We start from the raw sequence: 13,876 nt of genomic DNA on the forward strand, positions 1-13,876 counted from the left end.
TTGTATAGAGGAAAAGGGAATGAAGTGTTAATGTAGCCTAGAACATAGATAAACCTTGTGAACACTGCTAAGCAAAAGAAGCCATATATGAAAAGCTACATCTCATATTACTTTATATATTAAAGAACAGGAAAATCTACACAAATAACAATTTCTAAGCATAAAATATATAATAAACTAGATACTTGGGATGGAGAGAAAAAAGGGAACAACAAATAATGAACTTTCCAAATTATGAAAAAAATATGCCTAGCACTCTCAAGAAACAAGTCAAGTGGATCACTGTGAGTTCAAGTCCAGCCTGGTCTACATAGGGAGCCCTCCCTCTCTCCCCAAAGTATCATTTAGTTTCATCTAGGTGTAGTTGTGCACATCTTTAATCCCAGTACTCTTAGTTCTAGGCCAGCCTGGTCTGCAAAGAGAGTTCCAGCATAGCCAGGGCCACACAGAGAAAACCCATTTCAAACAAACAAACAAACAAACAAAACAAACAAACAGATGGCTATAAATATATAAAGGGATAATTTTTTTATGTATATCGTTTATGTCTCAATGAAGCTATCATAAACAAAATATATCAAAACAAATGAATCGAATTACTCAAAGGGTCTTATACCTTAACCATACTATAAAAGGTTTGCTGTGTCATTTTATGCTTAATTTCATTTGTAGAAATTCTTTTTTAAAAAAGTGTGTGTACATGGTACTCATGTGAAGGTCAGAGGACAACTTGTTTGAGTCACTTCTCTTTCCACCATGTGGGACATAGAGATTGAACTAAGTATCAAGGTCTGGTGGCAAATGCTCTTACCCACTGAAATATCTTGCCATCTCCTTAGAAATTCGTTAAGTAAGTTTGAAACACACTAGTTATGGCAAATCTATCTACTTTGTTAGCCAGCAAAGCAGCAGTGGCATTGTCCTATAGTACATATCATCCTAAGATGTGAGTAGTTAGCAGCTAGCTAATTGGATGCCAAAGTACTTTGGAACCATCACCGAGTCCAGTGTCTGCAATGACATCAACATTTGCACTTCACTCTTGAACTTTAAGAATAATTTTCCACATCATATGTAACATTCTACCAAAGGAGAATCCATCCCATGTAGGAACACTTCAGCCAGAGTAATCTTTACTTTATTTTTTTTATTATTTTATTTTTGTACATACACATTTATATTATTACACATCTATACAATAGATTACCTATGGCAAAAAGAACAGTGACAGAATCAAGAATTATGTAAACGCTACATTCTTAGTGTTTTTGGCTATTTGTATATTTGACAGCCTTGAAGAAGACATCTTTCCTATCTTGGTGCATCTACATTTCTGAATGTAAATCGATCTCCATCGCACATTGTCATTATCAACTGAGAACACCTATCTAGACCTAAAAACATCTTAACCCCTAAACAACTAAGCTTAATTGTAAAACTAAGCTACCTGGTCTTCAACTCCCTCAGAGACTTGAGAAGGAGTAAACTTGATTATCTGAGTATGTCAGGAATGCAGGTTAGCAGCTTTATTTTTTAAGTATGTTTGATTATCCAATTTTGAACTCTGTTTTGTTTTTTTCCAAGACAGGGTTTCTCTGTGTAGCCTTGGCTGTCCAGGACCTCACAGAGATCTGCCTGCCTCTGCCTCCCTGAACGGTGGGATTACAGGCATGTGCCACCACGCCCAGCCTCACTGTTCTTGTACTGACCTATACCTTCATTTTATTCTCCCATTTGCTTTATCTGACCTACTACCTGGGCCACAATCAAATAGTCCCATTATAAACATTCCTATATTTTCTACCTTTCCTTACTCTTACACATAAACTCTGCCATGTCACCCACACTCAAATAACAGGGTCTAGGAAGCCTCATGACTGACCCCTTGCAAGCTCTTCTCCACTTGGGACCCAGTTAGCTAGCTAGTAGTTAACTGCTCACATCTTAGGACCACATATATGTAGGGCTACTGCAGTGAGGAGTCATACAAACCACTTACTTGCCTCAGGAAAGCCTTTCTGCAGGTGCCGGGTTAGAAGCTCAGGTCTGTAATCCTAGCACCAAGTAGGTGGGGCAAGAGAATCTTAAGCACCATGAAATTAAAATTTAAAGTCCTCTTCACCCTCTCTTCTTTGTTGTACTTTAGAGACTGACTACCATAATAACCCTGAGATTTATTCATCTTTATAATAAAGTAATCATTTTGAGAACTGTACCAAAAGAAGAAACATCTCCAAATTTCTGGATAGACTTTAAACCTAACTGATTACATTAGCAACACAAGGCTGCTAATCTTTCCCAACTGCTTGTTTTTAGTCATCTTTATTAACATTCACTAGGAATATACTCAATCCTGAAAGACTCTTTATATTATATACTGAAGTATGTTTAAACATATGTGAGGAAATCAGAGCTCTCTCTAAATTGAAGAGATTATAAAACAGGTAAGTTTGCCAAGTAAAATCAATTAGGCAAAACATGTTAGTTTTTATCAAACTTCAGGTAAAAAAAAAATTACCGATCATTTAATCTTTTACCTTAAAAAAAAAAAGAAAGAAAGAAAGAAAGAAAGAAACAAGTTGCCTTGATTAGTTCATTCAACACATAAACATCTTAACCCTAAGCTGCTTTTAAGAAATACATTTATAAAGAAAACTTTATAAAATGGAAAAGTCTGAAGGACATGCGGATGCCTCAGCACTGTGAGGGCCTTAAGCATACAGCAGTAAGCAGAGGCAGCTGGATGAATAGTGTGCTCCTACTTTATGCACAGAACCCCTAGAGACTGAGTAGAGCATGCCTGGCAGCAGTGCAACAAAGGGGGGGGGGGAAGAGAATGCTCATGGGTACAAGGCTCTGTCTGGTTGGCGATAATGAAAAATGTAGGAAAAGGCAGAGACTGTGATCCTAGTCAGTCAGCTCAAGCAGAAACTATTTGTGTACCAACTGATCAACTCAGAAGCAGCCTGGATATGGCAGACACTGTTGCAGTGGACCAGAAGGTACAGGTGTGCAATTGAGAAACTACACATACAGACTTCAACTCTAACTGTAGCTTTAATTTCTTAAAGAAATCCAAACAAGACCAAATGTTGAGGTAATTCGGTACTGAGAATGTGGGTGCCTGCACTATTCCCATCCCTACATTGCTACTAGTATTTTTACTGTCAAATCCATAAGGTGCATCAAGATGTGATAAGTGACTAGGACTTTAGTACAGGTTCTTACATACAAGAGCAACAGAACTGAGCGGTTCTGTTTATATACGTGCTTATGGAAGGTGTGCATCCCCTTGCTTCAATAATGATTGTTAGCTGGGGTCTTAAATCTAGACTTCTATACTAAACGAGCTTTTTTATAAACAGCTGGCTTGTTGTTCTAGATACCCAGAGCAAGTGAGTTAAAAAGAAAAAACAAAACCTTAGTAATTTAAAACATGACAAAGTAGCAGCCTAAAAGAGTTTACAAAAGCCAGCATGCCTTGAAAAAGTAGACTGTCAACCCACAAAGATCTTCACTAGGCATTTTTGGGATATCTGCCACCTCCTGGCTATTACCAACAATCTCTGAATCCTCTGGCTGGCCCTTTCCTCCTTATCATTGTAAAATAAAAGGCACCTTGGTGTGCAACAAAGTGAAGTAAAGATAAAAGCAAAAGACCTCTTCACTGGCAACCGCATCTTCATTCCCACAGGTGACAAGTGTTAACTGCCAAGCAGTATCCTGACCAAGGCACTCAGCACCATTTATACAGGCGCACTGCTTGGCAGGTGCTGCCACTCAGCATGTCGTGCTGCTTTAGCAGGCACAGACCCCTCTAAGCAGGTGTAGAGCGTGCCCAGCTCACTGCCTCACTGCCCTTAGGCAATCAGGTTTCCTTGTTCTCTAACTGCAAAGCACATCTTAGTGAAATGCCAGCACATTTCTGTAGAGTTTTTAGACATGGAATCACAGGTCTCACATCTTTTATTTTATTTATTTACTTATCTATTATTATTGACAAGGTCTCACTGTATAGTCTTCATTGACTTGGAAGTCTCTGTAGATCAGGCTGACCTTGGACTCAGTGAACTCTGCCTGCGTCTGCTCCCCCAAAGTGCTGGGATTAAAGGCATGTGCTACCGTGCCTGGCTGGGGTCTCATCTCTTCAGATAGATGTGAAACTGCTCTATACCCCCCCCCGTTTTCCCCTTCCTGTTGTTGGGTTGGGGGTATTGAAGGAGACTTTGAATACCAAGTGAAATGAATTCCCCCACTTTGGATGTGATGTCAAAAGGTGGGCAGATGGATGGACAGGATTTGTACTGTGGCATCACTTATAGTTCCAAGTACAGTGAGTTTGATGGATGAAGTCACCTATATATAGAATGCTATGCAGCTACCATGAAGGAAGGACAGGAACCACAGATAAAGGTGACCTGGTACTTCTGAGCATGGACCAGGTGGGCATAACACACCTGGACAGACCTGACTGGAGCACCTGCAGCTACGCAGCATCCATGGTGACCCACTCACTCTTCCTGGGAATCAAGTTCCTCACATGGGAAATGACATTAACATAGCAGTTATAGCTGAAGGGCTGTGGCCAGGCTCTAAGGAGCCACACACAAAGCTTCTTGGCAAGGGACCTCAAATCATACACTAATAAGCAAGCCCCAAACAAAATTTAGGAGTCCACAAGAGGAGCTTCTGCTTATGAAAACATGAAATGATAAGACATAAACAGACAGATGAATATAAAGAGGGGCCGAGAACACACACACTTTTCATTATAGATGGGGACCTAGGAGGGCTTCCAGGTGGGAGGACCAAGAGAGGCTTCATTTTTTAGTCTCGCTGCAGCTCTACCATTTGGTTTTCTATAAATAACAGTGTATTTTTGTGTTCTGGGTCAAACCAATAAAATCTAGCTAGACAAAAGGATGTGGCTGTTCTTTATATCTGCCTTGTCCTGGTCACTCCACTGTTAACAGGTTCCTGCACAGCAGTGGTCCTCAGAGTTTAGTCTGTGGACTCTTCAGGAACCCTCAGAGGACCCAAGGGTCAAAGCTGTGTTGATAATGTCACAGATACATGATTTGTTGTATCAGTGGTGTCCTCTGTGGGGATCAGCAGAGGCCACAGGCAGCCCAGCACTTCTCAAGTCCTGTACAACATCCACGTGGCAAAAGAAAAGGCAAAGAGCCAGTTTTCCTTAGGACTGTCCCTGACAAACACTGAAATAATGGGACTTGGCCTTCTCCCCCACCCTGTGGCCAAGCTGTTCTGTGTTCTCACAAAGCCCGCCTGCTGCTTCTTGGCGCACAGTTGTCTCCAGGAAAAGCACCTCACTGCCACTGTTTTCACAGAATGCTATCTTCTTTCGTAATGGCTACCACTGCTGGTCATTCAGACTTTGACTTTGGATTTATTTTTATTTTTTATTTGTTTGTGAAAATGAGGAAAATGAGTCTCTTACCTCCGAGAAAATCATGAATAAAATCTGGTCTCAATAAAATTCAGGTTTTCAAAACCCACTAGACATTGGAGAACCTATATTTACTGCTGCTGTTGACTAATTATCCCTGTTAAAGGGTTCTGATGAGATCAATGGTGGCATTAACAAATACAATTTTCTTGAGTCAAACATCATCATCTTTAAAAATCAGAATAGCAGCTGGGTGTGTGGGCGCACACCTTTAATCCCAGCACTTGGGAGGCAGAGGCAGGCGGATTGCTGTGAGTTTGAGGCCAGCTTGGTCTACAAAGCGAGTCCAGGACAGCAAAGGCTAACACAGAGAAACCTTGTCCCGAAAAACCAAAAATAAATAAACAAATAAATAAAATCAGAATAGCTCCAAACACAGATCTTACAAGAGCAAGAACTACTGAGCCTGGCCTCACAGGGCATAAAAATTCCCTGACAGGAGGGCAGTGGTGGCAGCATATGCTTTTAATCTTAGCACCCAGGATGCAGAGGCAGGACAGATTTGCTTTATGAACTTCAACAAAGCAACTGTGAGGCCCAATCTGGGAACAAATCTGAGGATCAGCTATATCATAAGTCTTTAAAGTAATTGCTGAGTGTAAGACAATAGCACTCTTTCCATCAAATCTGTTTCAGAAAAAAACGTTTTTCATGAAAAGAGTAGCATGTAGATTTATCTTAAAGTGAATTTTTTAAAAAACAAATTAAAGTGTACTAATTTCAAATATACTAAGTATTTACGGGTCTAAGTCACACAAGCAGAAGTTTTTCTAGGTCCTCAGTAAAAAGTAGGAGTCAGGATTTATATATAGTGAGGTCAGCAATATACACCCTAAAGGCAATTCTGGCAGTAGCAGAATTTTGATGAGCTGCAGCTGTTATTCCTCTACGAAGTAGGTTTGAGGTTAGCAGGTACAGATTTGTACTCACATCTGTGCACAATGCCTTTCCATGTATCCAGCCTTTCTGTACTTTGACTGGCATTAAACTAGAGACAAGCATGACATAGGACACTGCCAAACAATGTCACACCAAGTGAAAAGACAGCCCAGAGCGCAAAGCCTGAGTTATTCATCATTTGGCACTTTGTTGAAAAGTGTACAAATTCCTGAGAGTTTGACTCTCTCCCCAGAACCTGTGCTCCCTCACCCACAGCCATTCTCCCAAGGCCAGGGCGACCTTCATACAGTTACAATGTCTCTAAGGCTCACGATTACTCACAGCACAACTCAAAGCCTTTGGTATGGGAATCAAGGCCCACAGCACTTTGACTAGGTGGGCTGGCCTCCTGCTTCTCAGCCCACTCCTGCCTCCAAAGGATTAAGTCGGGTTCTCTTCTTAGAAAGCCATGCTTCTTATACCTCTCCTCAAAGCACTCTGCCTCGTATGCTCTTCCTTCCCTTCCTCTTGTCAGGCCCTGACTTCCTTCCATCCCGGCCCTCTGTGCAGTGGTCACTCCTCTGTGGTTCTCTATGTATCCTAGACCTAGCAGGGAAGCAATGCCCTATGCACTGACTGAATTTCATTTCGCACTTCCTAGGCCAAGCATGGGCAGCCCTTCAGTGCACTGTGCTGACTTCTTTTCTTTCTTCCTTTCTTTTTTTGGTTTTTGAGACAGGGTGTCTCTGTGTAGCCTTGGCTGTCCTGGACTCACTTTGTAGACCAGGCTGGGCTCGAACTCACAGCGATCCGCCTGCCTCTGCCTCCCGAGTGCTGGGATTACATGTGTGCTGACTTCTTGAGCACCAGATCTCTATTCCTTTTTCACGCCTACCACAGCAGCACAGGGTCAGCTCTACTACACTGCACTTTAGGTACTAGCTCTGTTTCCTTGCTTGCCAGAGCGTTGCAGTTTCTCTGGAATTTCATCAGCTCTGTAATGGTTATAGGTCAAGTCCCCATTTTTTGGATGGAGAAATGTAAGTATTCTGCTAAGTTGACACAAAGCTAGTAAGAGGGTGAAAACAGGGTTTGTACCCACATGCCTTTTGCACAATGTCTTTTCAGGTGTCCTGCATACTCTGGCTGGCATCAAGCCGAAGAAACAAGCCTAATGTATGACACAGGTAGGACACTGCCCAACAAGTAATATCAAGGAAAAATTCAGTCCAAGGCCAGGTATGAAGAGCAGCTAAACCAGGGATCTACCAACAAGGTGCAATTTGATGGAAGGAGTAGGATCACTGGAGTGTTGTTGAGAATAGAGAGGAAGCCAAAAGAGTAGTCTAGAACAATTAAGAAACAGGAGCAATGATGTAAAGATGGCAAGAGTCGCAAGTTAAGACAGGATTCAAAAGACTGCAGAGGTAAAAAGCAACCTATGCTTAAACATAGCTAAAAGTCAAACATATTAAGTTGGTTAAACATCCAGATCAGGAGTAAACTGGTAAGAGTTAAACAAGAGTAGTGCACCTTTTTTGATCACAAATCTTTTGGTGTATTTCTAGACAATTAAGGCTCAGAAGGGGCCTTTACAACAGGTAACTTCTGGACACACTATGAGTCCACGATCTTCCTTCAAACAAGAAACCTTCACATCAAGGACTAAAACCACAGTACTCATTTAATGCTACTGGCAAGCTTGCAAACTACACCTGATTATGTAACTGTGACTAGGTCAGCTCCCTGGTCATAGACCCAACTTCAAAGATGCATGTGGCTGACTCAGTAAGGATGAAAAGCTGCAGGGATCTTGGGAGAAGCTGCACTCCAAGCGGAGTCCCACTGCAAACTCACTACTAGATCACTTGCTTCACTGATGCTCTCCCTGAAATACTTTCCTAGAGGCTTTTTATTAAAGAAAAAGCTAGCAGGGTGTGGTGGTGCACGCCTTTAATCCCAGCACTAGGGAGGCAGAGGCAGGTGTAGCTCTGTGAGTTCAAGGCCAGCCTGGTCTACAAAGTCTAGGGCAGCCAGGGCTGTTATACAGAGAAACCCTGTTTCGGAAAACAACAACAAAACAAACAAAAAAAGAAAATGTTGCAACAGAGTGTAGAACTGACTGGAAGTAATCCAACTAACCAAAAACCTTGTGCCACAGAGACTTCAAGAAAAAGAAGAAAGACCCATATTAAGCACCAATGTCCATTTTCTCTATGTGGGGTCAATCCCAACACACAAAGTGTATAACTAAGTGTCACATCCCTGACACCACATTCCCCCACATCTTACTAGCTGTGAAATGAGATGTATCTTATATTCAATGAAACATAGTTGCCTTCTGACTTCAGCCCATCTTCCCTTAATCTTTTACCATCTGGGATTTGTTTCTTTCAAAAACACCAGGAGACCCTCAAGAGGTTTTACCTTTTTATTTATGTCAGATCAGCCAGCCTGCCAGGTCACTTATATAACTCCCAAGGTTCACTCTGGAGTTAAGCATATAGGCCTTCAGATTGACTTTGTATTATTTCCTTGGGGGGTGGGGGATTAAAAGGTTAAAGTTGAATTTAAAGCAATAAACTATCTCAAGGATTAAAAAAATCATGTCAGGGCCGGCAAGGTGGTTCAGTGGAAAGGCACTTGTTACCAAACCTGATGAACCCACAGGGCTCACTCCCCTAAATTGTCTTCTGTTGCCTGCTATCCAATACAAGCAAAAAAGAGGTTATCCAATCCCAACCAGTCAGTCCTAAACACACATACTTCAGCACCAAATAGACTCCATAGGTTGCATTTATACTTGTGTATGTGTATCCATAACAATAATAAAAAGTGTCATGAATCTCAGAGTAGTGGGGGTTGGAATTGGAAGTGGCTGAGGAAGGTGTGGGAGTGACGGAAATGAAGAAAAAGAAATTACTACAACAAAATAATTAAACAAAAAGACAAGACATTTGAAATGTCAAGTTCTGAAATGAAGGGACCAGGTGTTATCCTGCTGGTTGATCTTGAGATACCAAGGTCAAAACCACCAAGCTCACTATAAGATGCTCCTTCACCAGTTCTCCTATTTCTTCTGGAAAAATCAAACACAAAGAGTGAGAGGCCCTCAGGTTCCCTGTGAATGAGCTGACTGCTAGCTTGACTATAAAGTGGTAGGTGTCTGCCTTGCAGGGCTCCAGTTACTACCCTCCTGTGATGACTAGTTGTTTGTGTTAAGATTGAGAAATGACATTATCCTTGAACTCTTATTGCTGACCTTGTTTTATCTGATAAGCATTCCTTCTTAAGGCATGGCATTTTCCTGTGTTTTCAAAGGGTTATGTCCAACTGCTAGTGGTACAATCTCTGTTATCGGACAGGTAGATTCCACAAGGTGCTTCCCCAGGGTAGGCTAAAACTGGTTACTAGAGCAGCAAAGCACACAGGCTTTGGAGACAGGCATCATAACTCCACACCCTCGCTCTGATTGACTGTGGCTATGGAGCTGAGCTGACCACTCTTTGTGCCTTGTTTGTGCACCTGAAACTAGGTAGAGCAGCCTTTCAGATGGTTAAAGAATGAACTGGCACAGGTAGTGAGTGCCCCTGGCACAATTTCTGGCACACAAAGTGCCCAATAATGTTTTTGGCTGAGTCCTGTGCAAGACCTAAGACATGGGAGGTGACAGGCAGCCTCCAGGCTTGAGGACTCAGTCTACCAAATACAAACATGCAAAAGGTTGTAGGTAGTGTCATGCAATATTCACTAGGAGAAAGCATGTTCAGGGATAGAGAGCAGGGGCTGGTTGCAGGTCACTGCACATCATAAAATCTGCCCAACAGAACAGTGACTGAACAGTCTCAAGCCTAGTACTTGCAAGTCCCTTGGCTTTGCCATTTTGACTCTTGCTTTTTAGTCTACTCTCCAACAGGGGAAAAGAGAACAAACTACTACTGTGAGCCACTCTCACATTTGGCCATCAGCAGTTTCCCTGTAAGCTCAGCTTGCTCCTATTTGCAGGTATACAGGGCTCTGACCACACAATGAAACCACATCTGAGCAGAAGAGGCGAGCTGACTCACAACAAAATCTAATTCTTATACACATAAAAAAAAAAAGTATCAAATTGTGCACAGTTTAATACTGTATCAGAATTATTAGGTTAAAAATATGAAACTCAAACAGAAACAAAAGTCGTTTTCATCTTGCCCTGCCTGGCCAGTCTATTTACACCCAGCCCTCTGTGTCCCCCATGCTCCCTGAGTACTGCCTGCCAGGTCAGAGGACCTTAGACTTAATTTCTAGGACACATCTGACTCCTATGGCCAGGACAGCAGAAAGACAAGCTAGGAGCAGGGCTGAATGGAATCTGCAGAGTTGAACAAAAAGCCTCACAAGCTACAAGTTTCAACAGATAAATTTTGCCATACCTTAAGTTCTCAAACCCAAGCATCAGCACATGAAATAAGCCCCTTGAAATGCCACCTCCTAATTATCTCTCACCAACATTTCTTCTTCATGCTCGAGTTTGGATGAGACTAGAAGAGTGATTCCTGTTGCTACAAGCCCTAGTCGCAAATGACTAACTTTGCCTTTTGAACCATTACCAATAAATCAAACAATATCCCAGTCTATCTGACAAAATGATGAAACAATAAATGATGGATTAAGAAGTATGTGGGTTAAAACAGAAGGCTGTGAACATATACAATTAAAAAGAAAAATACAGGCAATTACATAATATCGTGCACACACATAGACTTGCAAACTAAAAATTTAAATGTACTCAAAGTTTTACTTAAAATAGGGTGTTAAAAACCACAAAAAGGCAAGATGGTAGTGAGCATGCCTTTAATCTCAGCACTCGGCAAGCAGAGGCTGGTGGATCTCTGTGTTCAAGACTAGCCTGGTCTACAGAGACTGGGCTTCACAGAGAAACCCTATCTGGAAGAACTAAAAAAACCCAAATCAAAACAAACAAAAACACAAAAAGTTCTATCAGTTTAAGGAAAGCAACAAAATATTTCCGTTAGGATTTTTAAGGGAACGAGTGCCGTTTTTCAAGGTATAAAGTCAGTTTAAATTCATTTATCAATAAAAACCAAATAACACACAGAGCAGAAATTAAGGCAGGCTGAACCTCCTACCACTATCATCACCACAGGTACAGCAAATCACAGAATAAGGCTGACCTGTCACCTACTTGGCACGTGCAAAATGAAACAGAGTAATACATTTTATGCCAATACAGAAGAAACAAAATCAATAAACTACTTCACATAAAAGTCACCTGACTTCAACCTCAAAGCATGCACCTCTCCAACTTTTGGAGAGAAGTTTCACGGGCCAAGATGACCTGGTCTAGTCTGGTGCCACAGACCTCCAGATGTTCTCGAGGACCAAGAGTCAACCAGACACTGCAAGGAGGAGACAGGGTGAGGAGGGAACAAGAGGCAGGACAGGACATCTGAGGAGACGCTGCTGGTGGCAAGGAAGGTGGGTGAAGTGAACAAATTTCTTTTAGCCCTCCTAGTTCTGGTCTACTACCTACAACCATGACACACTTAAAGCTGTGATTAGAGGAAAGACACGGGAACAGACAGATGCCTGGGAGTTCAGGAATAAAGTCTTAAGGAAGGTGGGTGTTGCAGTGCATGCCAATCTCAGAATTTGCAAAGTGGAAAGCAGTAGGATCAAGAATTCAAGGCCAAAGTTGGGTGTGGCAGCCCACGCCTTTAATCCCTGCACTCGGCAGAAGCAGATGGATCTCTGAGGCTAGCCTGGTTTACAAAGTCAAGGCTTTTACACAGAGAAATCCTGTCTAGGAGAAACAAAACAAAACAAAAAAAAACAAAGGAACTCAAGGCCAGCCTCAGCTCACAGGGAGTTTGAGACCAATCTGGACCAAATGAAACTGTCTCAAACAAAACAACCCCATAATAAATAAGCAAACAAATAGATTTTAAGGAGTAAGTACTAGGGCTGGTGAGATGGCTTGGCAGGTAAAGTCACCTGCTGACAAGCCTGATGACCTGAGCTCTCTCCCTGAGGCTCACAAGGTAAGAAAGAATCAAGTCCCAAGTTGTCCTTTAACCTTCACATGTGCAGGATCATGCAACTTCCCCCCTCCCCCTCAAATAAATAAAAATGTAGGAAAAATACGTGTGTGCTTGAAATCCCAGCAATTACGCAGGCAGGGCGAGACAGACAGAGTTCAAGGCCTGGGCTACAACACCAAGAACCGTTCTAAACCAACAACCAAACAACACACCCAAAACAAAACAAAAAACTATGAAGTCTGGAGAAGTGACTTTAAGAGAGCAGGGAACCAATGACAAAGTCAGTCCCTCTTGCTCAACACTATGTGAAGGCCCAAGGCTGACCAATGTCTACCTGGGCAGACTGGCACACCTAGGGCCATGAGGGAGGGCACCAAGAGCTCCTTCCCATTCTCTTGAGAATCCAGTCTCACACAGCGTGGGTCCCCAGAAACTGATAACCCTGCATGGATCTCCTTTCCCCCTGTACAGGGAGCCCAGAGACTCCATGATCCCTTTTTATATACCACATGGGCCCCTTCATCAGTGTCCCGAGACCTGATTTACCCCACAGGACCTCAAGACCAACTGCCATGCCCCCCCCCTCACAACAAATGAGCCTCATCTCACCCAGTGGTACAAACTCCTAGCCCAATCCCGGAGCCACTGTCAGAGACCAGTGCCTACAGCGCTGTTTCCCTCCCTACTGACTCTGGAGACGGCATTCAAGACGGCTGTACACCCTAGGCTCCAGAGACCTGTCTCCCACAGGCCTATCTTCCCTGCATAGCTTGATTCCCGTGCCACCGGCCTTACCTCCGCACAGATCCCCGAGGCCAGCGTCCACGGTCGTCTCCCCAGGCTGGCCTCCACAGCCATCTGTCCACTGACCCCCCGAGGCCGGCGTCCATGGCCATCTTCCCCCAGCATCCCAAGGCTAGCGTCCACAGCCGTCTCCCAAAAGCCGCCCATCCCTCCCTACAGCCGCCGGCCGGCCGAGGGTCGCACAGGACAGCACCGGTCAGGCGGGCTAAGGCGGCCGCGTCTCGGCCGGCGGCTGAGCGTGACCTTGCGCCCAGGACTCGGGGGTCAGTAGAGGACCTCACCTTCCGCCACGTCCTCGTCGACAGCGCCCTTCACCTGCGAGAAGCACCATTGGAAGTCGTTGCCGCCCGCCGGGCAGCCGCCGCCGCCTCCGGCTCCTGCAACAGAGCGCGCCGTCAGGCCGGCCCCGCCCCGCCCCACCACCGTCCGTCCGTCCGCCCGCTCGCCCGCTCGCGCACGGCCCTCACCTGCCATGGCGCGGGCGGGACGCGCCCAGCTGAGCGCGGCCGACTGAGGCGCTCCGAGCGCTCAGCCCCGGCCGCCGCCACCGCCACCGCTGCCGCCACCGCCGCCGCCGGGGAGGGAATTTTTTTCCCTTTTCAAAATGGCGCCCAATGCCTGTCGCCCCGCCGGATGACGTCATCCCCCTCCGCCTCCTCCGACGGTCAGTGCCGCGGGGGCT

At 44.0% G+C, this 13,876-nt stretch overlaps 1 protein-coding gene across 1 annotated transcript in view; it reads right to left on the reverse strand.

The window, feature by feature from the left end:
* Positions 1 to 13,804, reverse strand: part of PPP2R2D (protein phosphatase 2 regulatory subunit Bdelta) — a 35,214-nt gene extending 21,410 nt beyond the window's left edge. The window contains exons 1-2 of the mRNA XM_084772645.1: positions 13,662 to 13,804; positions 13,476 to 13,571 (exon numbers count right to left, since the gene is read on the reverse strand). Of these exons, the coding sequence (XP_084628771.1) occupies positions 13,476 to 13,571; positions 13,662 to 13,668 (103 nt within the window). The 5' untranslated portion in view covers positions 13,669 to 13,804. The remainder of the gene's footprint in view (positions 1 to 13,475; positions 13,572 to 13,661) is intronic.
* Positions 13,805 to 13,876: the final 72 nt, after the last annotated feature.

The sequence above is a fragment of the Acomys minous genome (genome assembly GCF_964271855.1).
Source record: "Acomys minous genome assembly, chromosome: 2".
NCBI lineage: Eukaryota > Metazoa > Chordata > Mammalia > Rodentia > Muridae > Acomys > Acomys minous.